Source organism: Dioszegia hungarica (assembly GCF_025882075.1).
Source record: "Dioszegia hungarica strain PDD-24b-2 chromosome Unknown MKK02contig_25, whole genome shotgun sequence".
Taxonomy (NCBI): domain Eukaryota; kingdom Fungi; phylum Basidiomycota; class Tremellomycetes; order Tremellales; family Bulleribasidiaceae; genus Dioszegia; species Dioszegia hungarica.
Window position 1 is genome coordinate 934,132 of NW_026515779.1, and position 27,468 is coordinate 961,599.

The window sequence follows — 27,468 nt, forward strand, 5'->3', positions numbered from 1 at the left end:
GTACGGCAGGGGTCGCTGTGAAGGGAAGATCTTGCACGCAACTCCGCGCACGCCATGCTGACAAAATCCTCTGACTGGCTATCCTTGTGGAGTCGCCACTTCATACATCGTTGTCATTCTCCATACCAAACTCCATTACATCACGACCGACCACACTGACAGGCATAGTCTCATCCACCAGTATGCCTCACGCCACAACCCCACAGCCCTCCCCTGTGGCCCCGGCCACAGAAGTTCCGTTGAGAGTCGACCCGACGACCACCCCTGCACTGAGCGATGAGGATGAGGCGGTACAGGACCCTTTCGAAAGCGCCCTCTCACGGGTCGACTTGCTCGCATCTGCGTACAGCAATGACATTGGTTGCACAGTCCTTCTCGGAACGGGGAATTTCTCCACTCCTGATCCGTTCGAGGGCAAACGACAGCGTCTCTTGGCCTGCATGGAATCCATGAGCGAAATGCTCGCGTCGACCCTCTCAGCCCTGACCGAGGCTGGCGCTTGTCTGCAGACGGAACGGCCTGACGACGTTGATATCCCCGTGCTCACTGTGTCCACTACGATTTCCTGCCCCAGGCGACCGAGTAGTTAGCAGGTATCCTTCGCTTCTATGCACGATGTACATTTGTCCAGGAGGTACATTACGTGGTCCTTCCTCATCTGTCTCCACCTCGCATACATGCGTAGATCATGAGAGATCAGTCATAATGGGATCAGAAAATGACTGTCGAGCAAGCTGAAGACTGCCCCCTCTCCAGCGTGATCCTCCCAGCGTGATCGGTGCGTGGGCCACATTGACTGTTGCTGACCCTTGCGCACGAATGAGAACGCGCAGTTTGATCTCGAGGTGTTAAGGCATGACAATCGCTGAAGAGCTTTGAATGAGACTGCCCGAAATCAGAACGAAACCCTGATTATCGCCGTCCGTCAGTTCTGATAGCACTGTAAAGTATAAACCACCGGAACGCCCTTTCAGTTTTGTTTCAGGTGGTTTATGGTTTACAGTGTAGTAAAGCTGCAGACTACCGACTGAAGTAAGGTCGACAATTGCGAGGGAGTCGCTCCTCGAGGCCGACCATCGGCCAGCAGTCCTGCGTCTCGTATGCCACGGGATACTCCGGTCACAGCAGAGATGGGCTCGGTCAGTCATATCACGAAATGGTGTGCGCGCGCCACTTGCGTCAAGAAAAACTGTGAAGGTGGCTTGCAGCGTTCGTTGACGTGTTGCCTTCGTCCCCGACCGCAGCGATAGATGTTCGAGCAGGAAGGTATCATCAGTATGTTCCGCACATCAAAGCCATCGAGATCAGCCAGACCTGTGGTAAGCGCGCCGGGGGACCCGAGGTCATGCCAGTCAGCCATACGTACCAGATATCGACAAGGCCGCCACCATTCATGCCCATGGATTATCCTCCTGATACTCTGTACTCTTCCCCCCGTCCTCGCCCCACCGTCTCTCCGGACTCGCAGTCACCGGCCCCGTCTCCTCCTCCACGACCTTATCTATACTCTCCACCATATCCACCGGATCCCCACCTGGCCCCTCCCCAGCCTTGATCTGACCCATCTCATCCGCCGCCCCTTCCTCCCCATTGTCATCATCATACACATTCTGCACATGGTCCACCTTAATGTCCACCCCCGACCGCTGCGCGATATAGACGTGCGAAGGCGCATGTGTCTGGGGCTCGCCTTTCCGCCGTTCATGCTGGCGAGCAGTGTCCGCTGCGGTAGTATCTTCCACGACGAGGTCGACTGCGTCTGAGGGAAGAGGGCGCTTGGCGGGGGAGACGGGTGAGTCGGGGTCGGGATCTGAAGGTGGGTCGTCGTCGTCATCGCCGAGAGAGAAGGGGGAGCGGGAGGATGAGGATTTATTGGATGTTCCGCGAGAGAGGGGAGGTTTGATGGAATTGGGCTTGGATGTGCCTGGAGAGGGATTTCGAGAGCCATTCTTGGGTGGCGCGAGGCCGTTGGGTTTCTTCTTGGCCCAGCGCATCTGGGATGCTTCGTCCTTTCCGTTCGCCCGCCATGTCCCGGGTCGTTCGTTATCGCCGTCAAACAAGCCGACGGGACCATCGTGCTTCGCCCGATCCTTAGCTTCTTCAGGCGAGTACAAATCAGGCTCGACACTCGACTGTCTATCCGCCCCTGATATATCAGCTCATCAACCCCATGTCAGATTCTCAGCCACTCACAATCCCCATACACCCTCCGAGCGTCTTTTCCTTTGCCCTTCCCTTTCCCCTTCCCCTTCCCCTTCTTCCGCTCCTCGCCCGCTTCCCTACCTCCAGGTCGACTCTGCCCACCTCCAGCCCCCCTCGCCCACTTACCCGCCAATATCCCATCCTCCTCCTCCCTCTTCCGTCTCTTCTTCGCCTCATTGCTCACATCGACATTCGGAAATCCCGCATATCCTATCCTCCTCGCGCGCTGATACAAGCCCTCCTCATCCTCGCCCATACTGTCAAAGTCGAGAGACGGCGCGTCCGACTCTTCGCTGTCGTCCGAATCGAACAACCCGCCCCATCGAGATTCCTTGAACTTGACGTTTGGGTCGTCGTGTACGACCTTGTGCGCCTGTTTGGGAAGGAGTGGGGCGTACCCTTCTCGAGTCTGAAGTCTATTGTCCACCCGCCGCTTGAGAGCGGAGAGGGGACCGGTCTCGCCTCGGTTTCGCCCTTCGTCTCCCGGAATGGGGAGCCAATACTTTGATTGTCCGCCGCGCGAGTAGCGCAACCCGGCGCGGATACGTTTCTGCCGTCCGGCACCGTAGTGCAGACCACCCTCGGCGGGCTCGTATGCTTGGTACGAGATTCCAGAGCCGCGAATGGTGTCTTTGGTGTCCTCCCAGACGTCCTTGAGGCCGAAGGCGTCCCGCAGAGCGTAGATGTAGGGGAGACGTGCCTATAGAGTCAGCGGGCAGATGTGGAAGGAAGAAGGTAAGACTCACGCAGTATACCAGGCTATCATCGATGTAGTCACTGGCACGGAAAGCGAATTGCTACGTTGATCAACCCCAGCCGATAATCAGGAGCGGATGCACATACATGTGCGATTGCGAACAGAGGCATCTCAAAGCAGACCAACGAGTCCACCAATGCAAGGGACATGTGTTCTGCATCGGTATAGGGTCCGACTGGTGGTCAGCTTTCGAGACATGTTCCGCAAGGAGAAATTTCGTAAGCTCACTCTGCTTTATAGCTTTGACTGCGACCAAGAACGAGACAGCGATACTCTGCCAAAACGAGAAGAACAGGATGCCCTTGACGCAGAGGAACTTGGCTATCTTGTGAGCTCGACAAGTCATCGTGACGTCTGTCAACTTACGGACTGGCCGGAATGGCTTGAGATCGGTCGAGACGCAGATCCAGAACATGGCCAGGCAGCTGTAGTCGTCAGCCTAAATTCACCGCAGCACAAGCTCAACCCGGTGTTCATGGCACTTACTAGAGACTCAGACAGATACTCGTGTTGTACACCACACTAATGTACGTATAGCCCGAGTCCCAAGCGAACTTGCCTTCCTGGTATTTGCCGGTAGCCTTGAGGATGACCGTGGCTAGTACCAAGACCGGCTTGACCTGGACATATTCTGCGCTTGTCAGCTGATCCCGTGTCGATCTGAAGGAGGTGCTAACTCACGCAATATCCCCCGCTTGAGGTTGAGCAATGTCCAGGGATCACTGACATCCATCGGACTAAGGAAGATCCCGAATGGGAACGGATGAGGAATAGGCGGTCTCCCATGTAGGACGATGAGGAGGGAGCGCTCGCCGCCCAGATAGGTCACCAGCAGCTGGAAGAAGGTGTAGATCACAAATGCCTGTTGGGTGAGCTTCCTAGTCCTGCGAAGCTCGGTGTGAGATAGCGCACCTCATAGAGATCTCGGACGGTATCGATGAAGAAGGCAGCTTCTAGCGAGTAGAGGGCAATAAAGGATGATAGAGCGTAGATTGGAATCCTGGGGTATCAGCTACGTCTTATCACTGCTGACGGAGCTCGGATAGTAAGCTGACGATTGGCGAGAGTACTCACATGATCATTATCCGTACGACAGCCCTCTGGAGCGCAGGTTTCCGGTAGTTCTTGAGTTGCAGTGTGATAGACATGATAGATACCCCGGTAGCTGACTAGTCAGCTACATCCATACAGTTCCATTTCCAGAGACAGCGAGATCGCATCAGCTGAAGAAATATACCAATGATAGTAAAGACCCCACAACACGCGAGGAGCCAAATAGGCAGCGAGTCACCCGTCCCGCCACCGGGGAGCTCGAAGATCGGCCGATGAGAGGGTATGATGGGCTCATGTCGGCTTGGAGATCCATGACCCGCGCCAGGGAAGTTAGGGAGCGACATATTCCGTGAGGCAGACAGAGGAGAGCGACAGAGGCGAAGGAAGGACGAAGATAAGGACTGGGAGAAGCTTCAGCGGCCGTGTGAGCTCCGCTGGCGCTGGTCAGCGGACAAGCGGCGCAAGAGTGTCTCTCGTCCCTCTTGTGAGGTGACGGAAGAGCGAGGCTGAGCTCTATGAGCTGTTGGGAGTGGGCGGGGGACGAGGTACAAAGGTGGAATGGCAAGGTGGCAACGTCGAAGCGCATCGTCATGGCTCTAGAGCATGCCGTAAAGGATTGCGGTCATGTACCAAGGACGGCCACAAGTCGGCCTCAGGAGAGTCGGATCCTGCCAGCGATACGAGTACAGTGTCCGATATGTAGCAATTGAAATAAAGCTGTTATAGGGTATTGAAAGTGTCCACCCTTCTCCTCAGACGACCTACGACCCTTCCTTCGATCCGATCTTTTGCTCCCCACCCACCCCGTCTTCTTCTTCTCCCAGTCGCTCCCCCGCCGCGTCCGTCTCGACTCCGCCCGCGGCAGCAGAGCTAGCTTCTGGTCCGGGACTAGTGTTCTCCTCGACCGTCCCCTCCTGTAACTGGCTCGGGCGCCTCTTCACCTGAGCTGCCTGGGCACCGCCATCCGCCTCCTCCGCCCCCTCCTCCTCTACACCTTCCTCTCGGTCAGGAAGGACCGACCCTGCCTCGTCACCAGGCTGACCATCCCCCTGTCCGACCTCACGCTCGTCCTGCTCGCCATCCAGGACCTCAACATGGCTCCCCTCACCAAGCGCGACTTCCCGTTCGTCAATCACACTCAGCTCCCGCCTCGCTCTACCCACCCCATCGTCCGGCGAGCTGATCCCCAGAGCCGAGACCGTGCTCGTCTCTGCCCGCGCAGGTACAGCTACCGGTGTCAATGGCGCGAAGACCGCGGATCTACTTGGTGAGGCGTTGCCCGATGTCGACGCGCTGGCCGAGTGGGAGGGAGACGAGCGAGTGCGCGAGAAGCCAGGAGTAGGGGATTGGGGGATAGAGTCCATCATGCCGAGTCTGACGGTCAGCTGTTGCCCCTATCGCACATAAATCTGTACATCAGAAATGGTAGCTCACGGAGCGAGCACGCTGAATATCTGTCCTTCTTCTTTTGGCGGCCCGTATGAGTCGAACGGATCCGGTACCGAGGAGACGAGTGGTTCGAGTATGGAATCGCTTGCTTTGCCTGCGATCTTCTCGTAGAAGTCGAGTTGAGACCTGACGACAAATGCTACTTTGGCGAGAACAGTGTCCCAGATCTATCTCATTAGCAACCTGTCTCGAGTGCCCCTGAGATCCCGGGCAGAGAAGTGGACCCACCTCGTCCTCCTCTTCGAGCACCTCCTCGTGATACCCCGCCTTGATCCCATCCAGCTCATCCACCTGCCTCTGCAACTCCGCCAGAGCCAGCCTGAAACTGTCCAGATCCCTCTTCCTCCGCCTCCCTCCCCTGAGATTCTCCGCCTCTGTCTTGCGTATCCTCGCGCTCTGCTCAGAGAGGCGCTGCTCGTAGCTCGCGAGCCGGTCCGCCGTTATCAGCTTGTAGTGGTCTAGGGCGGAAAGAAGGGGAATCTCGAATTGGCGGTATACAGTATCCGCGAGGAGCTGATCGTGGTTCGCCAAAAGGTGTTGGAGGCCTGATGCGCCAGCTAGGGCAGAGTTTGCAGAGCGGCAGCCTTTGACTCTGAGAAATCAGCTAGCGCTAAGGGGATGGGCGAGGGGAGACGGACCTGGAGCAGGCCTCCATTGCTTGCGCGAAAGCGGCGGTAGCTTGTGACATGGCTAGCAGCGCATTCCGGTAGGCTTTGGCAGCCGCCATCAGCTACACTCGTCAGCTGAGTCTGCTATCGAGCGGCAGACCTGTGCGCCGGCCTCTGATAGGTTCCACCAACGACCTACATCTTCGAAACAAGCGATAGATTGCCGAAGATCCTTCCGGGATATCAACAGATACGCCGCTGGCAGATTCACCCTAGACCCCGTTGTGGTCGTCGAGAACTGTTTCGATCAGCTGCTTGTCCTCTGAGCCCGAGGGATGACCACGGTAGATAACGCGCCAACTAACGCTCGGACTAGGCGGTCGCTGCCACCCGCCCGTTTCGCTCGACTGTGACTTCATCGAGTCATATCGCGGCCGGGAACGCGATGTGTTTGCTGCCATCTCCATAGACTCTCAGTCTGCGGTATCAGTGACTGCTCAGTATAGCTGTAAGTAGTGTATATGGCATGGACCTCCCTTGTCGCGACGCGTCTCTTGCTGTCGACCTGAAACGCGCCCCCGGAACCTGGCGTCAGTCCCAAATGGGGCGGTGACACGTCATGCATTCCTCGGTGCGGTATCAGCAAATTTGGCTGCGGTGCTGCCTATAAGAATCCAATCTCCCCCCTCTTCTTCCTTCTTTGAACAAATAAAACAATGTGTAAGTGACCCCTATCTTCTCTCCTCTTTCCCTGCCCTCACCACCGCGTGATCTATCTCGCCATTCCACGCTCTTTAGACATATTGAAACCATCGCTGACATCGCAGGGACACAAAAGTTCGAGTCCGTCTGTTCCATAGACTTACTCGCGTTCCCGTCCCCTATACCGACATTCTCCATTCTCGGGCGATAACCAAGCCGTGCCTTGTGGGGCGTCTCATTCTCTTGATCCAATACGGAGCTCACGCTTCTCGGCGCAGCGGCTAGGAGCCCCTGATCCTCTCGCAAGAGTGGGTAGTGTGGGGCTTGATGAGGCTGGGTCGGGTGGATGCTGGGTGGGAGAGGGGCGCTAGGGGAGGACATATCCATGCACATCTACTGTTGGAACAGTGAACCTATGTCTGGTGTGAATCCGACGGCCATGTAGATCGATGTCAAGACTTGCGCATCACTAATCCATCCGACATTATGACTCCATCGCCTCGCTTTCTAAGTTCTAATTCCACTCTCTTCCCTCTCTAGTACACGTACGGGATATACTTGTACGGTACCTGCCTGCAGTACTCGTCCCAGTCCTCCCCATACTTCCTACTGCACTTTGCAAAGTCCCTCTCGCACCTATGCAGCAGCACCGCCAAAAAGAAGACGGGATACCACATCGTGATGGGCGTCTGCAGCCCGCCCGACAGGCCCCACGTGAGACTTTGAATCCAATCGGCCGTATAGTTGATCTTGCGCGCGTACGCCCACCAGCCTGACGTGAGAAGCTTGTTGCCGTGCTTGGTCTGGATGTAGGTCGGGTCCTGGACGACGCTTCCGGGGAGGACGGGGAATGCGTTCCGGGGCTTGTAGTCGCCTTGCTGTTGGAGCTTGAAGGCGGACTTTTGGCACATGGCGCAGTCGAAGACGTAGTAGCATGTGAGGAGGGTGGCGTACATGGCGATCTGGCCGAGGAGGGGGTATTCGTATTTCGAGGGTGCGTTCCGAGTCATATAGATGACGGGGTAGCAGTAGGTGAAGGGACTGGGGATCAGCTTGGTTCCCGCGAGCGAATGAGACACTTACACGCCGGCCATGTTCCAAAAGATCAAGAGCCATCCAAACTTCTCGTGGAACATGTCCCATGTCTGCGGGATGAGGTGCTCCCCCTTGGCGCAGGCGTTCATATACAGCCCAATCGCCAAGAGGTAGTGCCCCATATTCCCCGTCACCCTGCCCAGCTCCTCATACTGCTTCACCGTCCCACTCAGCGCCGTCAGGAACAGCAGCACCCACGGTACCCTGACCTCCGCAAACATCTTGAGGTCCACCGGGCCCAGGCGGGGATTGAGCGCAGCGCCCATGAACAGGTCATAGACGAAGCTGCCGGACATGCGGAGGGGTTTGCCGCCATAGTGGAAGAAGACGGACGCAAAGTAGATGACGAAAGTGACAATGAAGGATGTGAGGATGGCGACCGTCATGAGGCTGCCAAAGTTCTCGACGATCCAGGGGAGGCGGAAGATACCGGTGTAGTGCAGGGAGCCGGCGAGGATGAGGGTGGTGTACCACGAAGCGAGGGCGTTGCACTTGTAGGGCAGGACATCGTAGCCGAGGGACGGGACGGGAAGGCCGTTTTGCTGCACACCGGGGAGGACGGCGGCGAAGAAGAGCTGGACCGCACCGAGACCGAGGTAGGTCTTGAAAGCGAAGGCAGTAGGGTAGGCGCCCTGGTTATCAGCGGGAGTACCTGCGACATTGAACAGGACTGACGTCGACTCCGTGTGCCCACATTCGCTGGAGGAAAGGTCCAAAGTCATTGAGCGAGGTAGGGTGGACGAGCTTTCCCTCGTAGTACCACAGGCAGATGAAGAAGTAGTCTGTGGGTCAGCACAGTCGCTTTCAGTCATGCCAGCGCCTCATCCACCACGCAGCTCTAGCCCTTCCTCCCGTAGGCACGCATCTTCACCCCTTCAGCCTCGCTTGGACCCCTTCTCCCCGATCTCGCAACATTCCCTGTCAAGCGGACAACTCACACATCAAAGGCGGAAACCCAAGCATCATAGCCACAACGCCCACCGGTCCCCCAAACTCATACTCCTCGTGCGTATCCAGGAGCTTATCCATCTCTTGCCCATGCTCGGTAGGGATCCCTCCGGGCTTCATCAGCGCCCGGCTCGCGCCCGACGCGATCTTTGAAGAGTCCGTCACGCCATTGGCAATATCGGCGTCGGTCTTGGTGCTGCGCTGCCGCAGTGATGAGGCGGTGGGGGTCGCCATATTGCCCGATAGCTATGTAGAGGATGAGGAGCAGGATAGAGCGGCTCTTTGTTGACGCGCGCAAGGTATCGTCCGAGGATTTCTAACTTTTTTGACCCTGAAACGGCTGAAACATGAGCACGTGAATTTACGGCATTCGTTGCTCCGCGCTGCTTCGGCGCCCGGAGCGTCTGGCTGATAGCAGGTAGCGCGGTAGCGACTGGCTCCTCGTTCGTGGTGGGGCAATCAGCCAGAGGCACAGATGGGCTGAGTCAGCCAGCATAGCTCGAGACAGGAAGCAAGAGCAATATACATGTTTTATATACTATATCTCTGACTGAGATGCCCTCTGCTCCGCCCGAAGTCCCCCGCTCCGCTTCGTCCACAACCCGACCCGGCCAAAGCGCTACAGCCGTGGCTGGACAGTCTGCTTATTCCTCCCCACTCTTCATCGCTCCCTGGACCTGTGTGGCTCCTGAAGCGCTACGGTCGACTCCCAGCCGGCTGGGTCGTGCTGCGCAAAAGGGTGGTGGAAGGTGCTGTGACTCCGCAGACTCGGCTGGTCCGAGTGTGAGCTGCCTTCTTCGGCGTCCATAACCTTGTGGCGCTTGGAGTAGTACGGTGGGGCCTGGTGAGACTGCTATTCAGCCGATTCGCCTCGCAAGAGGGCAAAGTCGGAGGGTAGGAACGTACAATTGTCTCTGTGTCTCGCTGGACGAGTACCGAGTTGTTGATGTTCTTGCCCGAGATGTCGCTGAGTACATGACCCTCAGACTAGAATCATTAGCACTGTATACCTCACTGTGATCGTAAGACTGTGATCGTAGGGACTTACGATCACATTGGACTCGTACGACTGCCCGATGGAAGTAGCTCCGGGGGTCGACCGGAAGTTGAGCGTGACCAGCAGGCCCGCAACATAGACTTTGGTATGAAACATCCTGTGGAGGTTATTACGATAGCTGAGCTGGAGTGGCATGCGCTGACACTCACAAGATGCAGGTCGCGATTTCAATCTTGATTGTCCAGAAGACAAGGATCAGAATAGCACTGGTCATCAACCTCATTTCACTGTAGTGTGTAAATCATCAAGCTTACATGATCAGGGCCGGTATCTGAGCCTCGAAGCACTTGCTAGTCAGAGTTTCAGCTTGGCTGACTCCTCTGGAGCATGAGGAACGCTCACATAACTAGCCCCTTGAGGTGCGAATCGGTGTGTTTCCAGCCGGTCTTGTTCTTCTGCAGACCGTAAATCACGACGGCGGTAATAGCCAGGTCGGTGACCATGATGAGCGAGAGCTATGGGTCAGCTCTTGGCTCGAAGAGCACCCACGGTAGCATTAGCCACAGTCATGTAGGCCTACACAGTCAGCGCCTTTCACCATATGGGCGAATTGCCGAGCTGAGGATGATATGTAGACGATACGTACCGGTGTGAGCATAGTCGTCGGATCGAGACCCTGGGCGATGAGTCGCCCCATGAACTGGACAAGGGTAGCCCACGCCGCTATCGTCCCAAGACTAAGCTTGGTCAGCTATGTACTTGTCAAAGACCGCATAGAGATGCGGAGGACTTACACGAGCGGGCAGAGCACGGCCAAGGGCCACCAGTGGCGGTGCAGTCGGTACGCCCGGTCGACATAGAAGATCTGGGGCGGTCAGTCAAGGTCGTAATCCAGCAAGATGGAAGCTTACCTGGACGAGAGCGGTGCCGATTGCATCGATGATCATATATCTGCCTCAGTCAGCAGTGGTCTTCGGGCGAGATTGCATGGAGGCATCAGAATTGACGTGTAGATATCTAGCTCGTCAGCTATCATCTTCCACTAGGTGAGAAAAGTCGCGCACTCACAGTCCACACTTCCTGCTTCTTCAGCAATTGCAGAAATCTCGGGATAGCCCATAGGATCAGGACTCACCAAAGCTGAGATACAAAGATATTGGTGAGCCAAAGCATTACACTGCCGTCAGTACAGTCTCCGTCTGTCGAGACGATAGGACTTACTCGATGGAGGCTGCCAGGGTCGTCAGCACAGAAAGTACCTTACTCGTTAGCAAGCTCCATAGATCAGAGGGAGGGCTATAAGTCCAGGACATACCACCAGCACGACGATGTGCTTCTTGTCGGTTCGGACAAAACGGAGATATGAGAGGCTATGGCACAGCACGACACCGAGGAGGGCGCTGTCGAACACTCCGCGTGGTGATATCAGCTTCTGATTCCAAGGCAACAAGGTCAAAGGGAGTAGCACTCATCCAGGTAGTAAGGGAGGATACGAAGCGCCCGGTTGCTGGTGATGTATCGCTCGGCGATAGCTTCGGCAAGGGCGAGCTGGGCCGGACTTGCGCCGGCGAGCGACATGGCGTAAAGCTGATGTCTTGATCAGAAGAGTGAGAGATCAGAGGGGGTTGGGATCGTTGGGAGCTCGTATTCAGTCTGGTCGAGCTGGAGAGATGATGGTAAAGCAGATTACCATCTTGTCCATCGTGGAGCGCTGAAAGTCGACTTCGAGGCTAGTGCCGATGGCCGCCGACACGGACGAAGATGGGTACATCGGAGGACATTGCTTGATTGAGCAATCAAAGGGACACGGGCAGACGATGCGCCACCATCGAGCCCCACCCCTCCCCACCCTCAAACCTTCATCGCCTCTGGAGCGGAAGCGGAGCCCGTATGTAGCGATCACAGGGTAGGAGCACACTGTGTGTCCGTACCAGATAGATGGCAGGAATAGAGTGCGAGTGTGCATGACGGGAGGATAATGCGTCCGTGAAGGCGGACCGGGATGCCGGATCGGCGAAGAAGGTTCAGTACCGGCACGTCATGACGAGGAATGCGGAGTTTGTCCGCGCACGGTCCAACAACTGGGGCCTCCTTGGCCCTCAAAAGGCGGAAGAGTATGAGCAGCGATGGGGATCTGCATGGCTGACAAAGACCAACGAGGTGGACTGGAGGAAGGGATACGAAATCGCATACCTAGGACAAGGTGAAGTACAGTCTGCAAAGCGCCTATTCCCTGCCGCCAATCCTTGATGTGAAGCCGGCGAACCCAAAGCTACCCTTCCCCAATCGCAACCTCTTCCATTCTTACGACCGCCGGATTGCTAGCCCCTGTGCCCGATCGTTGCGATATCGCCCCCGCTCGGTAGCGAAAATAGTGCCGCGGTAGACTCCCAGCCGGCCGGATCGTTCTGGGCGAACGGGTGGTGGAAGTCGCTCTGGCTCTGGTTGAGCTGGTCGGAGTGGGTACTGCCTTGTTCGGCATCCATAACTTTAGACCGTTTCGAGTAGTGCGGAGGGGACTGGTGGGACTGCTAGATCAGCTCAATCGCTCCCGCTTTGGAAACGGGTGAGGTGGACATGGCAACATACCGTCGTCTCCGTGTCCCGCTGGATTACCACCGTACCGTTCTTGCCCGAGATATCGCTCAACGCGTGGCTGCCACTCTGTCTACATCAGCGATACGCACAAAACGGCAGTGCATGTTGTCTCACGTTCTCATCGGAGCGGTACGACTGCATACTGGTGCCAGAGCCGGGTGTCGCGCGGAAATTGAGGGTAACCAGCACGCCTGTGACGTAGATCTTCGTATGGCACATGCTTTTACATCAGCACGAAGCGCACTGCAAATTACTGAAGGGAATGAAGTTGTTCTTGGCAGCCGAAGACTTACAGGAGGAAGGTAGCGATCTCGAGCTTGGTGGTCCAGAAGATAAGAGTGAGGATAGCACTGGTCATTAGACGATGATCCAGGTTGCAGAAAGAGGCGAGCTTACAGCAAGAGGGCTGGCACTTGGGCTTCGAAGAAGCGACTGGAGGGCGAGTCAGCTCCATTATTTTCGATGACTATCGGGGGAGCATGTGCTCACAGAATGAGTCCTTTGAGATGAGAATCGGTATGGCGCCAGCCAGTCTTATTCTTGTGTAGACCGTAAGTCATGATTACGGTGATAGAGAAGTCGGCAGCGAGGATGAGGGAGTTCTTCTCGTCAGCGACCATCAGGAGTCGATCGAGTGGATGCCAGGAACTCACAGTTGCGAACGCCCACGCCTGTGTGGCCTGCAGAGTCAGCTAGTCCTTCCGATACAGATGCAGAAGCGGACATACCCCAGTCGTGAACAGAGAAGGATCGATAGATTCCGACAAAGGCGCCGCCATGATCTGGATGAAGACACCCCAGGATACCGCTGCGCCAAGGCTGGAACCGCATCAGCTATTGCGCGAAGACCAGAGTAGGTAGCAGTCAGAAAACGACGTACACAAGCGGACAGAGCACGGCCAAGGGCCACCAGTGGCGGTGGAGTCTGTATGCTCGGTCGACGTAGAAGGCCTTGCACTATCAGCTAAGGTCCTCCTGGACACAATAGTCTCCGGACTTACCTGGACGAGGAAGGTGCAGATGGCATCAATGATCATGTACCTGCTACAGTCAGCCTAGGAGGCTTCGAGCGATGTATAGAGTCGGGAGTATGGATATTGACCTGTAGATATCTGCATTGCCAGCCTTCGTTCTTCTGTGTGCACCTAGCTTGAACTCACATTTCCCAGTCGCTATGCCTGTCAGCTGCGGATACTGTCGGTTCGGCAGGTCTATTGGTACTCACCGAAGCTCAGAAATTGTCCGTATCTGAAGACAAAAATGTCGGTGAGCCACAGCATCACACTGAAGGTCAGCTATGTACCATCCGACGAGCTGGATTGAAAAGTGATTGACTCGATGGATGCCGCTAGCGCGCTGAGAACAGAAAGCACCTGACATGTCAGCTAGTCAGCGTTCTTGCCGGTGGTAACCCAAGGATGGACTTACCACCAGAACGACGATATGCTTCTTGTCGGTCTTGACGAAGCGGAGGTAGGCGAAGCACTGGGTTACGACTACGCCAAGCAGCAGGGAGTCGGCAAAGCCGCGTACTTAGTGTTAGCTTCGAAATCGACCAGTATATCACGGGTAAGGAGATGTAGAAGAAAGTGGACTCATCCAGGTAGAAGGGGAGGATCCTGAGCGATCGATTACTGCTTATAGCGCGTTCGGCAATTGCCTCGGCAAGCGCGAGCTGGGCTGGAGTTGCACCGACAAGAGACATGATGTATAGACGTCAGAATGTAAGGTGAGATCGTAGATCACAGAGATGTCCAGACAGTGAGGGGGAAGAGGGTAGGATGCCTGGTTATATAGGTGTCATGCCGGCCAGCAGGGGAGAAGGTGGATACCCTGCCGGATGTGGTGTCCTCCTCCATTAATTGACCGGAGATGCGACGTAGAAAGAACAACGAGGGACCATTTGTCCGCGGAAGGACGGGTTAGAATTTCAAGGGGAAGAACGGCGCGAGGACTCTTCGATCTCCGAAGGACAAATGAGTAGACACTGTCTATCTGCAGCCGTGGACGTGTGCCTCTGCATCGGTATAGGGAGGCGGTGGTGTGGGGACGGACGAGGGGAGGGAGAGGGTTCGCGTTGATCGGCCGCGGCTCGCTGAAGGCAAATGCCGTAAGCGATACCACGTTGCACGTTACGGCCGTAACGGTCTAATGATGAGGGCCGAGGGAGGTGTCGAGGAATGCGGAGCTCGGACAGGCCTTGCCATTGTATACTGTACAACATCATGTGGGCCTACTGTAGCTATAAGAGTCGATCTCATCGAGGCCTCAGCCGCGCGTCCGAGCCTGCTGAGTGCGCGTATACCGGGCGTACAACATCCAGCACAGCGGCTCGTAGCTTACAGGTGGGACAATCTCAATCTCACTTTCATGTACCAGCATATGCATACATCATCGCGCACTCGCAGACGCCAACCAGAGTTTACCGAACGCGTCCCTGCTACTCCTCGCTGTACTGAGGCCTCGACCCTCAGAGCTTGCGCTTCAGTTCCGTACTCGGCAGGTAGTGCAGCGCCGCAGTAGACTCCCAGCCCGCCGGATCGTGCTGGGCGAAAGGGTGGTGAAATTCGCCCTGACTGCCAGTGGTGAATTGATCCGAGTGCGAGCTCGCCTGCTCGACGTCCATCACTTTGGATCGCTTGGAATCGTAAGGCGGAATTTGATGGGTCTGATCATTAGCCCAGTCCCGCTGCCTGCACCGCGCTTGACGAGAGGGGACAGTGAACACACAAACTCACAGCGCTCTCGGTCTGTCGCCGAACCACCACACCAAGCTTCTTGTTCGGTATCTCGGTCAATGACAAGTTATTCCCGCTCTAGACTAGTCAGCTTTACGCCCTCCCATCGTAGCCTTGGATGATCTGCTACTCACAATATCTTGCGACTGGTACGACTGCCCCGAATCGTTCGAGCCAGCTGGAGACACGCGGAAGTTGAGCGTAGCCAGCAGACCGGTCACGTATATCTTGGTATGCACCATGCTGTCCGTCAATATGAGCACCAAATCAAAGTCAAGGGGATCAAAGGGAGAGACTCACACGAAGCAAATGGCAATTTCGAGCTTGGCCTCCCAAAGGGTTATAGTGCAGATGGCACTGCTCGTCAGCTGGGTTTCTCTACCGAGAGGAAGGGAGCTCAACTTACAGGATCAGGGCCGGGATTTGGGCTTCAAAGCACTTGCTGTTCGTGTAAGCGTCGTTTCGAGCGGACTTGTCCCTACAAGCAGTTTAGCTCACATGATGAGACCCTTGAGGACAGAATCGGTGTGTCGCCATCCCGTCTTATTCCTGTGTAAGCCGTACACCATTACGACAGTAATGGCGGCATCAACAAGCAAGACGAGCCCGTTCTAAGTGGTCAGCGCAACACCAACCTCCTTGATAGACCGAAGAATAATGAACATACATAGGTAAAAGTGACGGCTCTGACGTGCTGGGGTGTTAGCCATGACTCAAAAGCACGCGCAGAATCAGAATGTGGAATCGTACCGGGAGTTTCAGGAACTCAGGATCAATATACGTGAGGTTGGACGCCTCGATTTTGAGCATAGCTACTCCGGCCGCTAATGACGCCAAGCTAAGCCCGTCAGCAGACACTCAGCGAATCGTCTCTAGTGAGACGTACATGATTGGGCCAAGCACCGCGAGAGGCCACCAGTGCCGGTGAAGGCGGTACGCGCGATCGACATAGAACACCTGAAAAGTCAGCTAGAGTATACATACATATGAAGGAAGATTGGAAGAGGCTTACCTGGACGACGAAAATACAGATCGCATCGATACTGAGGTAACTGTACTCCCGTCAGCTGCTTGTCCTCATGACGAGCAAAGTTTCGGCTCTGACCTGCAGATATCTGGCTGTCAGCTCTCGCGCTAGAAGACTGGGCAGTCGCTTACATGAGCCGTCCGCGAAAGAGAGAAACGAGCCGTAGTCCCAAACGAAGATTTTGGTCAGCCAGAGCGTGACCCTACTTGATCAGCTTTTTGGGACTATTCGGGAACCGAGAGCCCAAGTCGACGCACACGATGCTGGCGGCGAGCGTTGCGAGCACATTGAGAATCTGGAGGGGTCAGCGAGTAGCCCGTGCCTAATAAGAAGGGGCCAACTCACCACTATGGCGATAATGTACCTCCTGTCGGTCCTCACGAAACGGATATAGCCGACACTTTGAACGGCAACGACACCGAGCAACAAGGTGTCAAAGAAGCCGCGTGAGGAGATCAGCAGTGTTCCACCGGTAAGTCGCAAGGTATCGCAGTAGTGATGCAGGGAAGGGAATGGGGACTCATCCAAGTAGAACGGCAGAATTCGGAGCGCTCTCTGACCGCTTATCATCTGCTCGGCGAGGGCTTCGGCCATGACAAGCTGCTCTGGAGTGAAGTCGGAGAGTGACGTGGACATATCTGGAGATGAGTGAGATGTGAGTGTAGCGCAAAGGCAGGAGGCGAGAGTGGATCAATCCTATCATCAGCGAGCTCGCTGATTATGTACCTCATCATGCTGGAGCATCAGGGGATCTCGAGCCCAATTGGTGGCTGAACTGTATTGACGCATCCATTGCCGCTTGGAGTGTCCGTGAGGGATTCCTCTCCGTGTCAGAAGTCAGGGGTGTACGCCTGTACGCTCGTTCCAAGCCCCAGTCGGTATCCCGACGGAGCGAGCATATCAGGGGTGATTGGATGGTGATTGTGTGCCTGGAAGGATGCGTCGTGTAAGAGGCGGAAGCCTTGGAAGAGATCGGTCAGGGTCAATTTCCGAACAGCGGATCCGCATCAAATTCCTTTGGCGCCGGTGGCGGCCAATCCATGCGACGGAGGAAAGATAGGGAGGGATCATGGTGCCCGTTGTGTAGGTGCAGAGTCCCCGCTGTGTGTGTCCGAAAGGACGGGAGAGTGTGGGCAAATATGCTCGGGCTGCCAGAGCGGCCGATCGGAGCGGCAGACGGGTCGCAAGAATGCCACGTCACGACGGGGAATGTGGCGGAGCTGATACTGCGGGATGGTTAATGTCTGTACAACCTCAACTGCTTGACCTACTAAAAATCGAGAAGCTCATACTTGATACGAGCTCCGGCCGGACTACTCCTCCTATCAATATCATTCTTGACATCTCAGACGCGGCGCACACCCCACAGACCCTGACTTTCGTTCCTGCCGCCTCCACCGCACTACCCGCTAAAAGCCTGTCCTTTCTCCTCATCCCGCGGAAGATGATACAAAGCCGCCGTGGAGTCCCATTCCGACCCGTACTCTTGCTGCGCGAATCGATGATCGGACTCGGCCCGACTATGGTGGGTTGTAGTGGAGTATGTACTGGCGTGTTCGGCGTCGCACCCCATGACTTTGGATCGTTTCGAGTAGACGGGGACTTGATGGGACTGATAGATCAGCTTGTAGCTCGAGCCAAATAAGTCCCCGAGATGACCAGCTAGGGATGGAGACAGGGAGAGGAGGAGAGGCAAGGGAAGACATACCGCCGTCTCGGTCTCCATCTGGATCATCACCCCAAGACCCTTACTTCCAATATCCGAGAGCTCGTGACTTCCGCTCTGGATCTGATCAGCCCTGCCCACCCTTTGTGCTCCCAGCCCAACTCCAGCTAAATGCTTACAAGATCGTGGGATCGGTGCGAGTAGGACTGGACCGAGGTAGTTGAGCCGGGCTTCGAGCGGAAGTTGAGGGTGATGAGTAGACCAGTGCAATAAACCTTGGTATGGACTAGCAAGCAGAGAATAGCAATTTCGACTTTGGTCGTCCAGAAGATCGTGGTCAGAATGGCCCTAACAATCAGCTGCCTCATCTTGCTCGAGCTTCTTGAGTAGGTGGGAGAGCGCAGAGCAGACTTACACGAATAAGGCTGGGATCTGCGCTTCGAAACATACTCTGCACCCAGGTCAGCTTCGTCCGCGTGCCAGAATGGTTTGAGCTCACATGATCAAACCTTTCAAGTGAGAGTCGGTATGTTTCCAGCCCGTCTTGTTCTTGTGGAGACCATAGACAATAGCGAATGTGATACCGGCGTCGGCGACTATCGAGAGAGCGTTCTGCTCTGTCAGCGAGATTCAGCGCGATGTGATCCTGGTCCGCAAACGCCGCGGACGCGTGGATGACCTACCGAGATGTAGGCGGCAACTTGGACCCGCTGAAACGTCAGTCGACAGCACAGTGAAGCAAGAGGCACCAAATAGAGGGAGGACGAACCGGGAGGCTGATCAAGCTCGGATCCAGCATGGTGAGCTTGTACGCCATGAGCTGCGCGATGACTACTCCGCTCGCGAATGCCAATATGCTGACCACATCAGCTGAGCTAATAGGACGGGGGATAGCATGGCTGGACGTACGTGATCGGACCAAGCAAGGCAAGTGGCCACCAGTGTCTGTGGAGACGATACGCTCGGTCGATGTAGAAGGTCTGCCTGAGTTAGCTGGGGCGCTGACTGGGGGAGATCTAAGCAGGAGCGTACTTGGACGAGGACGGTGCAGATGGAGTCGACGAGGAGGTAGCTGGCTGATGAGCTACTGGATATATATCGGAGCCATAGCCATAAAGCGGCGGAAAGACGGACCTATGAAGGTCTGCCTTGTCAGCTCTCGCTCATCATTGACGCTGCCACTCACATCGACCTTCGGCGAAGGAGACGAAGGAGCCGTATGACCAGACAAAGATATCAGACAGCCAGACCATCAGTCTGGAGTATCAGCACAGAGCCGCGCGCGCCCTGGAGGTAGAGAGCGACTCACTCGACAGTGTGTCCGAGCGTGCACGCGACTGATGTGACCTGATCGCGTTAGCGAGTAACCCATCCGCTTGATTCGAAGGCAGCGAGGTGTGACTTACGACGATGAATACAATGAGGTTCTTGTCGGTCCTGATGAAGCGATAATACCGAATGCATTCGCATACCACGCAACCGAGCAGGAAGTGGTCGAGGAAGGCGCGTACATCATCAGCTGTCGCCTTCTTTGCGTAGCAGGGAAGTGAAGAGGTCATGGAGGACAAGCGGGCGGTACTCATCCAGCCAGAAGGGAAGTATCCTGAGCGCCCGTTGTTCGCCGACTACCTGCTTCGCCACGAGCTCCGCAATGGCCTGCTGTTCCGGAGTGAGGCCAGATATCGCCATGGTTGATAGGATCAGAGGATGAGAGGGTCACGGTGGGTCAGCGAACAGTTGTAGAATATGCAGGGATGAGTACGAAGTCAAGGAAGGAGCGACGCTCCAGGACGGTCGCCCCTCTGGAGTGAGTGGTGTGTATCGGCTATTAGAAACACGTTGCGTCAGGCACAAAGGTGGAAGGGCGGAGCTCGGAGGACGCATTCCATTTAGGCACAGGCACCGGTACACCGTGCACCGAGCACGGGCTTTTTGTCAGGCACGATGTTGATCCGAATCATTGGTATCCTTGTTGAGGGTGAGGTGTCTCAGGCTCGCCCGAGCTAGTGTTAGCGCTAGTGGTGAGCCCCGAGGGGCAGGGGCGGCCGTGCGTGCGATCTTCGGCGGGCTCGACTCCAGCCCACTCCCCTCCCGCCTGGAGAAATTACGACTGGAGCTTGCCACACCGAGAATGCGCGGGACTTGGGACGCGCCGGGATCTTCGGCAGGCGCCAAAAATTGGCAACCAGGCCCTCCTTTGGGTTGCAGGCTCCAGCACGGGCTCCCTGAAGGCGGGAGGGGATTGAAAGGCGTCAGGTCCCTTCAAGCTCGAAGGCTTGCCGATCTCGCCCCACTAGGGGCGCAGGCTCGTCCGACAGACGGTATGAGGTCTATGTACATCATGTAGAGCGGGTGCAGCAATGGCATGAGCAATGGAGCAATACCACGTCAGGTACCCAGGTTGAGGAATGCGGATCTTGAACCGGTTCAAACGTTCAAATCAGAGCCGGCGGTGTGACTCTACCTACACTTTCCCCCCCTTCCAGCTCTATAACCACCATTTCAATGAGCACGATGCGCCCTCCCATCCGCCTCCCAGCATGTCGCCTGCCCCTCTCCCTTCGCTCAGTACGGCACGCCTCCACCCGGCCTCCTCCACCGCCCCCCTCACCCAAGATCGAGCCTACCATCTTCGCCTCCAAGTCCCAGCCTCGAGAAGTCCACTATCGACCTGAATCACAGAGGGGTATGCCCGACCCATCAGCGCCTAGGCCGCAGTGGGAGACGTTACATCGGGCGGGGATGGCCAAGCGGAGCCTAGAGGAAGAAGGGGGGGAGGCGTTTGCGGGACCGAGTAAGCCGAGGGTGATGTATGAGCGGCCGGGGGGGAGGGAGTTGCCTATGATCTCGGTGAGCTACCACATACCCGAGAGAGAGCTGGTTCGCGCAGCTGACTGGTATAGAGCCGATTACCGTGGTGTAAGCTACCAGCGCAAATGTTGTTACAAGATACAAGGAGCTGATGCAGGTAGTCATCGCATTGGGCTTGCTCGGGATGGGCGTGTGGGGAGCTTTCATCCTGCAAGCGACTAATGCAGGTATGTCCAGCTAACGAGAGACAGTGCGCTTCCTCTTAGTCGAGGGAGGTCTGGACAAGCTGACTCTGGCAGAACGCCTCGCATCTTCCGTCCTTCGTCAAGTAAACTTTCAGCTGCGAAACTCGAACGACGTCAGAGAACTGCTCGGCGACGGGATAAGACTCGAGCCAAATTGGTTAGGTGAGATAATGTGATGGATGCTCTCGCGTCTGGTCAGAGCTGACGGTACCCGATAGGTATTGGTGAACCATGGATCTCGGGATCGGTATGTCCACTTCCTCCAGAATGGCCTAAGAACGATAGCTGACGGCTAGATCAATATGATGCAGGGACGAGTGGACCTCAGCTTCAGGATAATAGGCTCAAAGGGTATGTCAGCTATCACGTCCGGGTTGCCATACGGGCCGACAGCTGATCTCGCAAGGCGCTGGAACCGTTTATTTCACGTCGATTCGACCTCAGCAGGAAGGAGCGTGGCGGATCGGTAGGTGTTTCCCTCACTCGACAAGATCAGGCAGATGGCCAGGACGAGCTGATACGCTCAGTACGATACAAAGTCATCGCTGACTCTGGGGAGACCCTCCGGCTGGAGGACAAGATCGAGACGGAGCGTATGTCATAGCTACCCAGATCCCTCCAATCCGGGAGATGATCGCTTGTTACTTCTCACGCATCACCGAACCCGCACGTCCGTACGACCAACAGCAGACATCAACAGGACTTCATGTTGTTTGTATGCATTACACTGTGTGGCTTCTGATATCTCATCTACTAATCTCACTGCTTCGCTGACCCCCATTCACCAATCACCGCGTCCAAGACCTCCGCATCCTCAAGACTGTCTAATCTCGCCATCTCCCTCCTCACGAATCTCACAACTTCTTCCAAGCGCTGCACCATTTCGACCTCCTTGTTGCCCATATCCTGCTCGACCCCTGGACCCGCCGTCAACCCCTGCGAAGCATACAGGTTCCGCCAGACCCAGCTTGCCAGCTCCACGTCGCCTCCATCTCCGGCTCCACCTGCGCTTATAGCTCCCGCCGTACCCGTGCCCGTCGCCGCACTCAGCGCGTTGTCTAGACCCATAACATAGTCCAAGCCCGCTCCGGCACCCTTCCACTGTTCACCCATCTCCGCCATATACTTCTTGACGACCCGCTCCCTCTCGCCTCTGCCTAGCACTTTCCGCATCTCCGACTCTGCGAGCTCAAAGAAGTGGTTCAGCAGCTCAGAGGGGTAGGCGTCATGGTCTGGTTTCCCGAGCATGGGGTTTCCGGCGGAAGCGGGCGATGAGGGGTTTGAGGAAGAGACGGTGGATGTTGCGACATCGGGTCGGGGGTGATGGGGTGACGAAGGGTCGAGAGGTTCAGGTATTGGGTGGCTGTGGGTGGGTGAGGAGACCGCCAGGGCTCTGAGACGCGGAAGGAGGATGAGGACGTAGAGCAGATGTAGCTGGAAGAACGTCTGGTATGTCGGGGGAAGACCGCATTCTGCCAATCAGCACTGGAGTCTCACCTTTGGGAATGAGAGACTCACCTTCGTACCAGTATACCCTATCCCTCTCGATGCTTTCCACGATCCCTCTCATCATCCTCCCCGTCTCTCTAATCGCGGTACTCGCTTTCGAATTGTACCCCATCGCCCTCGCCAACCCCCTAACCACCGCCTTGGTCGTGTCGCTATACTGACCCCCTGGGACCCCTGATCGGGTGGTTACAGGAACAGGCGTCGCCGTCTCCCCATTCTGCGCGTTCTCCCCCGGCGTAGTCGAGGGCTGGAAGAACGGGTCATTCGGCGCCGGGAATTGAGGCGGCTGCGAGACGGTATAGGGCGTAGAGGGAAGAGCAGCCTTGGGGGCACGACCGATAAATGGGATGCGGGAGGCGCGGGTCACGGGCTTGGGAGGTGTTTGAGTAGTAGGGTTGGAGGGGGAGGAGTTGTTTGACGAGTCGGAAGCGGCGAGGGTGGGGAGAGAGGTGTGGATCGATCGGGAGGCCCGGGGGCGGGCAGAAGCGCGGAGGAGGCGCGACGCCGTCTGGCGCTGGACTGTGGACATGGTGCTGTGTATGCTAGCTGCTTTGGAGCTGTCACAGGGGTATGAACGGTGGATAGAGAGAGATGCAGTAGCAGATCGATCGAACTTTTCTGCTGCTGCAACGGGCGCGCGGAAACCTTAACCACGTGGATCTCCTCACTCAAAGCTTCCAGTAGAGCGCGCGTCCGGCTCTGTTGCTGTTGACATTGTATTGCACAGCTCATATACCCCCAAAGACAGCATACAGCTGCATCAGTAGCGACACTAGGAGCAGCTATGGACCTGCCGCAAGTCAAAGCAGCGGTCAAAGCGTGGGAAAAGGCCTTCAAGCTCAAGAATAAACGGGAACCAACCAAGGAGGACATCAAGAAGGATTCCGGAGGTATCGGTGCGTGCTGTTCTTCACGAGCTTGACTTGCTCTTCTAGGTCAGGCAGAGTGATGCTGACCGGATAGCTGAGCAGTATGCTCTGTATCGGAAGCTCACAAAGCTCGGTGCGAGCTCCCAACCCCCCTCGTCGTCGGCCTCGACGTCCACCTCCACCGCCGGTCCGGGTGCAAGCGGCGTAACTCAGCGCACACCCCGCATCATCCCCAACTCCGAGTATCCCACCACGCCCACTCCTCCCGCTCGGCGCTCTTATACTCAGCCTGGACGCGCCAGTCGGACCCCGCTGAGCCTGGGCGAAACGCTCGAGCCTGAGGCTGGACCTTCCAGGCCGGCCCCGGCTCCGGGGGACCGGAAGCTCAAGCGCACAGCGAGCAAGGCGGAACTACCTTCGTCGCCTCAGGCATCTACCTCGCTGGGCACCTTCCATACTCCGCGCAAGAGCCGTCCACAAGCGGAAACGGCACCGGCTTACTCTGGACCCATACTCGACCCGAACCCCCTCAACCCGTTCCTCGCTTCTCCGTCCAAGAACCGGATCTCGCCCTTCCAGCCATCCTACTCTTCTGCTCCAACCGGGAATGGGGCATCTCCCTTCATCCACGCCTCGTCCCCGCGCAAGCTGAAAGAGGTGCTCGAGGCGAATTCGCTCCGGAATGTCAGGGCAAGGATGGAGGGGACAGGCGCGTCTCCTTCCAAGGTGGATATTACGCCTCGGACACGGGCGCGGAAGAGATTGAGGGGTGAGGCGGTGGAGGACACGCCTGGGAAGCCGACACAAGGTTTACGGAGGAAAAGGGGCCAGCGGGATGTGGAGCCGTTGGAGGTAGTCGAAGAGAGAGGGAAGAGGGAGATGATGTTTGATCTGGAGGTGGACATGGGAGAAGAAGATGACGAAGAAGAGGCGGACGATGAGGAGCTGGGAGAGACACCGATCAAGCCTGGTCAATGGGGCTTTACGGAGCTGATACCGGAGACAAGAGGCGTAGCGGAGAGTTCGGCCGCGGCGGGAAAGAAGGCGCCAAAGGCGATGCTGAACGCCGCTCTCAGCGCGGCGGCAGGAGCAAATGGGAAGGGCGCAGCGAAGTCCAAGGTTCCGGCGAAGGGAGCCAAGGGGAAGGGGAAGGAAGATGCCCGGCAAATGAAGATGAACACCTTCTTCCAGCGTGCACCAAAGCCCAAATCGTCCGATCCGGTCATATCGAACGGGAACGGATCCGCCCGCGTTCCCGCCGACACAGACAGATCCTCTGCACAAGACATACCTCCCCTCTCCCCTCCATATGCCGGACCTTCCAGACGTCCCTCCATCTCCCCTCCTCCCGCCGACGCCGACGCCGATACTTGGGAGACCGCGCCCGACTCGGACCCTGTTGAGCGGCTTCCCACCCCTCCTCCGGACCCAGAGATGGAGCTTCTTGCTGCTGCTCCGGTCCAGACCGCTCCTTCTTCCACTCGACGGCGGACCATCAAGCGTATCACCGCCAATTCGGATGACGACGACGGGGAGGGCAGCGCGATGGATCGCGAGATCGTTATCACCTCTACGCGTGCAGCTATCCACCCACGGCGGCGGCGAGGCAGTCTGGATTCAGTCGGGTCCTACCATAGCCGGGACTCGGCGGCTGCGGGGGACTCGGGAGACGATCTCGACCCTGACGCAATGGAGGCAGAGGACGACCCGGACGACCACGCCGAAGCAGAAGCAGACGCAACCTCTTCCCTCCCTCCACACCTCCTCTCCCTCCTCTCCCTTCGATCACCTACCAAACCCCTCGCCCAGCGCACCAAAGCGGACCTCGTCTACAAGTCCCTCTTTGATCCCGAGGCGGCTCGGCGTCTGAAGGCGGCAAAACGGGGTCAGGATGTGAGGGTGGGAGGGGTGGATATGGTCCATGAAGAAGCGGAAGGAGAGGGGGCGGAGGAGGAAGAGCTGTTGAGGATGTATGCGGGAGAAGAGGGGGATGAGGGTGCTGGAGGTGATGCAGCTTATGCGGACGATGATTGGGAAGAAGAGGAGGAGGGGTGGAAGCGGCCTGGAGAGGATATGGATGAGGCGTGGTGAGGTCACGGGCGATAGTCGGAAGAAGAGCCGGCACAGGAGCGGTGATAACAGAAGCGGCATCTTTGTGGAAGACTTTGTAAGTCTGTAGCTTGAGAGCTGGATCACATGGCATACCGCGAGAGAGCGCGGCCGCTAGGTGAAAGGCGAGTACAACGGGAGCGGTCGATACTGATGTCGCTGATCGCTGACGGATCGTACTCACTCAGAAAGAAGACAATGGGAGCAAGCTATCATCCCAAACGATGTATGCATAGTGCTGAAACTCAGTAGACGTACATCAAATTGCAGAGCAAAGGGAAGGGGCGATCAGGAAAGGCAGGCCATCACTCATCATGACCGAGTGCGCTGTGGCGTCGCGTAGCATGCTACGGTATAGGGTGTGAAGCGACCGCTCGGTCCGGCCGTTTTGCCCCCCCGACCGGCCGATCAGGGCTGGCGCTCACAGACTGATGAGCAGCAGAAGGATGGTCAGTACGAAGTCGGGGAAATAGCACTTTCATTTAGACAATGCGCATGCGTGTATGGCCAAGATGGAAACTAAAAAGAACGACAAAAAACCAAAACGATGTCTCCAGCGAAGGGATCTGATCCTCACTCATCACCCACAGTAGTCTTGAAAGCGAAGCTGGGAGACTCCAAGGGGCTATTGGACGGGACACCTTGTCGATACTTGCCCTCGAAGTAATCGTGCACAGCCAGCCACCTGTCAGTATCGTGTTCGTCGTCAAAGGGTCGGATGATTGTGCCCATCATCGGCCGGACGCCTGAGCCGCCCACAGATGTCAGCGTAAGGACAAATGCCGCCACCCTCAAGGCCTGGTCACCGGTAAAATCGATCTCGGTTGTCCTGCTGGCGATATCGGAGGGACCAGTCCTGGACGGCTTCATGACGACTGTCAGGGTGCCGAGCGGAGCTCCGACGAGGCTTGACTGATCGTCGATGCTGTTCCCGCCGGTCCCTCGCGTCTCCAGCAATCCGCCAACCAGAACGAAGGGAGAGGCCGCGACCCGGGGCGCGAGAGCGGGTCGGGTCGTCTGAGATGTATCGGATGGCCGCACGGGAGAGTGAGGGCTTGAGTTCTGAAGTTGGCGATGCGTATCGCTTGCAGCAGTCACAGATGTCTTCTTCGGGCGACTGAAGAAGCCGCGGACTCGGGTCATTGTCGAGAGAGGAGGATTAGGAGCCCTTGAAGGCGATCGAGATTGATTGATCGTTGTATTCTGACTGGACCACTCCGTAAGGTGTCTGTCGATGAGTTGCCTCTGCTCGTCAATCGAGTTGCTCAGCCACAAGGTGGCAAGAAATTCCATGGGGCCATCGGTGTCCCGGGTGGGGAATGTCTACGCCGTCTGACAAGCGCAGATTCGGGCCAACACATTGGAAATCCGACCGCGCATTGTCATCGACCGAGGTTTCCGGGTCGCCAGAATTGTGAGTGGAGTCGAAGCCGCTCATCGCTGTCGCTGAAGTGGGCTGACGGAAAGGCGGAAAGAAAGTGGCGAATCCAGAACTCACCAAAGGGGCGATACCTGTAGCTCAACGCCCCGACAGGTGTTGCACCGCCACAGAGATCGACTTTGACTACTCGTGAAGGTCTGATCCTTTCGCCTTCTCGGCGGAGAGGCGCTCTGAGGCATTGAGATCGTGTTTCAGGCCACTTGGTCAGATCGAGGCAGCCGACAGTGTGGAGCAGGCCGACAAAGGACAGCTGGACCCGCGACGTCGTGGCTGCTTTTGGGGGTCTCTGGGAGATGGCTTTGGTCTGCACTCGGCCCCCTCTGCGTTCGCGCTACTGACTTTTCGGAGTCCTTTCAGCACCGTCGACTGGGCTGTGCGACTCGAGGTCCCTCGAGCACATTGTGGCTCACGTCTGTAGCTATCAAGTACGACGACTGCTGCATGATACTATGAGTATGTGCAAAGGGTGGGTATCTACGGTGCAGTTGAAGTGCACATGCTATTCTACCTAATGTATGAGGGGGACTGTACAAGTGTTGAACGTATATTACAAGTGATTATTGTTGAAATAGACAAGAAGACCCGGAAGATGAGAACTGAGATCAGGCGAAGCGGCGGGGGAGGGAAGGGAGGCAGGATGAGGG

General features: G+C 56.7%; 11 protein-coding genes across 11 annotated transcripts; 2 read left to right on the forward strand and 9 right to left on the reverse strand.

The window, feature by feature from the left end:
- Positions 1-1,391: 1,391 nt before the first annotated feature.
- MKK02DRAFT_20631 (organic solute transporter Ostalpha-domain-containing protein) lies at positions 1,392-4,356 on the reverse strand (the record flags this gene model as incomplete). The annotated part of the gene is made up of 11 exons (XM_053086289.1): positions 1,392-2,146; positions 2,194-2,902; positions 2,949-2,999; positions 3,046-3,134; positions 3,188-3,280; positions 3,326-3,384; positions 3,446-3,590; positions 3,641-3,821; positions 3,872-3,959; positions 4,034-4,124; positions 4,197-4,356. The coding sequence occupies 11 exons, from the start codon at positions 4,354-4,356 to the stop codon at positions 1,392-1,394; spliced, it is 2,421 nt and encodes an 806-aa protein (XP_052942329.1).
- Positions 4,357-4,773: 417 nt separating this feature from the next.
- MKK02DRAFT_40858 (uncharacterized protein) lies at positions 4,774-6,488 on the reverse strand (the record flags this gene model as incomplete). Its single annotated transcript, XM_053091305.1, has 6 exons — positions 4,774-5,386; positions 5,447-5,628; positions 5,690-6,053; positions 6,100-6,191; positions 6,269-6,367; positions 6,435-6,488. 6 exons carry the CDS (start codon positions 6,486-6,488, stop codon positions 4,774-4,776), a joined length of 1,404 nt encoding a protein of 467 aa, XP_052942330.1.
- An 819-nt stretch (positions 6,489-7,307) lies between these two features.
- Positions 7,308-9,048, reverse strand: MKK02DRAFT_20614 (sterol C-24 reductase; the record flags this gene model as incomplete). The annotated part of the gene is made up of 4 exons (XM_053086285.1): positions 7,308-7,812; positions 7,855-8,498; positions 8,542-8,648; positions 8,805-9,048. 4 exons carry the CDS (start codon positions 9,046-9,048, stop codon positions 7,308-7,310), a joined length of 1,500 nt encoding a protein of 499 aa, XP_052942331.1.
- Positions 9,049-9,475: 427 nt separating this feature from the next.
- MKK02DRAFT_40860 (uncharacterized protein) lies at positions 9,476-11,389 on the reverse strand (the record flags this gene model as incomplete). The annotated part of the gene is made up of 15 exons (XM_053091306.1): positions 9,476-9,664; positions 9,721-9,801; positions 9,863-9,968; positions 10,021-10,077; positions 10,126-10,161; positions 10,214-10,326; positions 10,361-10,387; positions 10,458-10,548; positions 10,606-10,676; positions 10,723-10,762; positions 10,880-10,891; positions 10,947-10,988; positions 11,033-11,070; positions 11,127-11,211; positions 11,280-11,389. 15 exons carry the CDS (start codon positions 11,387-11,389, stop codon positions 9,476-9,478), a joined length of 1,098 nt encoding a protein of 365 aa, XP_052942332.1.
- A 743-nt stretch (positions 11,390-12,132) lies between these two features.
- Positions 12,133-14,114, reverse strand: MKK02DRAFT_40861 (uncharacterized protein; the record flags this gene model as incomplete). Its single annotated transcript, XM_053091307.1, has 15 exons — positions 12,133-12,339; positions 12,401-12,475; positions 12,524-12,629; positions 12,703-12,759; positions 12,806-12,841; positions 12,899-13,011; positions 13,063-13,089; positions 13,138-13,228; positions 13,290-13,360; positions 13,411-13,450; positions 13,570-13,581; positions 13,631-13,693; positions 13,745-13,782; positions 13,838-13,905; positions 13,943-14,114. The coding sequence occupies 15 exons, from the start codon at positions 14,112-14,114 to the stop codon at positions 12,133-12,135; spliced, it is 1,176 nt and encodes a 391-aa protein (XP_052942333.1).
- A 765-nt stretch (positions 14,115-14,879) lies between these two features.
- MKK02DRAFT_40862 (uncharacterized protein) lies at positions 14,880-16,768 on the reverse strand (the record flags this gene model as incomplete). Its single annotated transcript, XM_053091308.1, has 14 exons — positions 14,880-15,077; positions 15,148-15,225; positions 15,282-15,390; positions 15,448-15,504; positions 15,554-15,589; positions 15,646-15,758; positions 15,815-15,841; positions 15,898-15,985; positions 16,034-16,104; positions 16,160-16,199; positions 16,253-16,262; positions 16,306-16,376; positions 16,432-16,469; positions 16,520-16,768. The coding sequence occupies 14 exons, from the start codon at positions 16,766-16,768 to the stop codon at positions 14,880-14,882; spliced, it is 1,185 nt and encodes a 394-aa protein (XP_052942334.1).
- An 808-nt stretch (positions 16,769-17,576) lies between these two features.
- On the reverse strand, positions 17,577-19,399 carry MKK02DRAFT_40863 (uncharacterized protein; the record flags this gene model as incomplete). Its single annotated transcript, XM_053091309.1, has 13 exons — positions 17,577-17,786; positions 17,883-17,957; positions 18,020-18,188; positions 18,256-18,291; positions 18,340-18,452; positions 18,524-18,550; positions 18,610-18,697; positions 18,750-18,820; positions 18,873-18,912; positions 18,975-18,984; positions 19,027-19,097; positions 19,150-19,187; positions 19,247-19,399. 13 exons carry the CDS (start codon positions 19,397-19,399, stop codon positions 17,577-17,579), a joined length of 1,101 nt encoding a protein of 366 aa, XP_052942335.1.
- Positions 19,400-20,354: 955 nt separating this feature from the next.
- Positions 20,355-21,445, forward strand: MKK02DRAFT_40864 (cytochrome oxidase complex assembly protein 1-domain-containing protein; the record flags this gene model as incomplete). Its single annotated transcript, XM_053091310.1, has 8 exons — positions 20,355-20,690; positions 20,744-20,759; positions 20,813-20,878; positions 20,951-21,058; positions 21,115-21,143; positions 21,193-21,251; positions 21,303-21,362; positions 21,424-21,445. 8 exons carry the CDS (start codon positions 20,355-20,357, stop codon positions 21,443-21,445), a joined length of 696 nt encoding a protein of 231 aa, XP_052942336.1.
- Positions 21,446-21,655: 210 nt separating this feature from the next.
- On the reverse strand, positions 21,656-22,934 carry MKK02DRAFT_30344 (uncharacterized protein; the record flags this gene model as incomplete). The annotated part of the gene is made up of 2 exons (XM_053088025.1): positions 21,656-22,368; positions 22,415-22,934. 2 exons carry the CDS (start codon positions 22,932-22,934, stop codon positions 21,656-21,658), a joined length of 1,233 nt encoding a protein of 410 aa, XP_052942337.1.
- A 255-nt stretch (positions 22,935-23,189) lies between these two features.
- On the forward strand, positions 23,190-25,365 carry MKK02DRAFT_40866 (uncharacterized protein; the record flags this gene model as incomplete). The annotated part of the gene is made up of 2 exons (XM_053091311.1): positions 23,190-23,301; positions 23,369-25,365. 2 exons carry the CDS (start codon positions 23,190-23,192, stop codon positions 25,363-25,365), a joined length of 2,109 nt encoding a protein of 702 aa, XP_052942338.1.
- Positions 25,366-25,956: 591 nt separating this feature from the next.
- On the reverse strand, positions 25,957-27,224 carry MKK02DRAFT_30346 (uncharacterized protein; the record flags this gene model as incomplete). The annotated part of the gene is made up of 4 exons (XM_053088026.1): positions 25,957-26,611; positions 26,721-26,829; positions 26,882-27,142; positions 27,164-27,224. 4 exons carry the CDS (start codon positions 27,222-27,224, stop codon positions 25,957-25,959), a joined length of 1,086 nt encoding a protein of 361 aa, XP_052942339.1.
- Between the last annotated feature and the right edge of the window lie 244 nt (positions 27,225-27,468).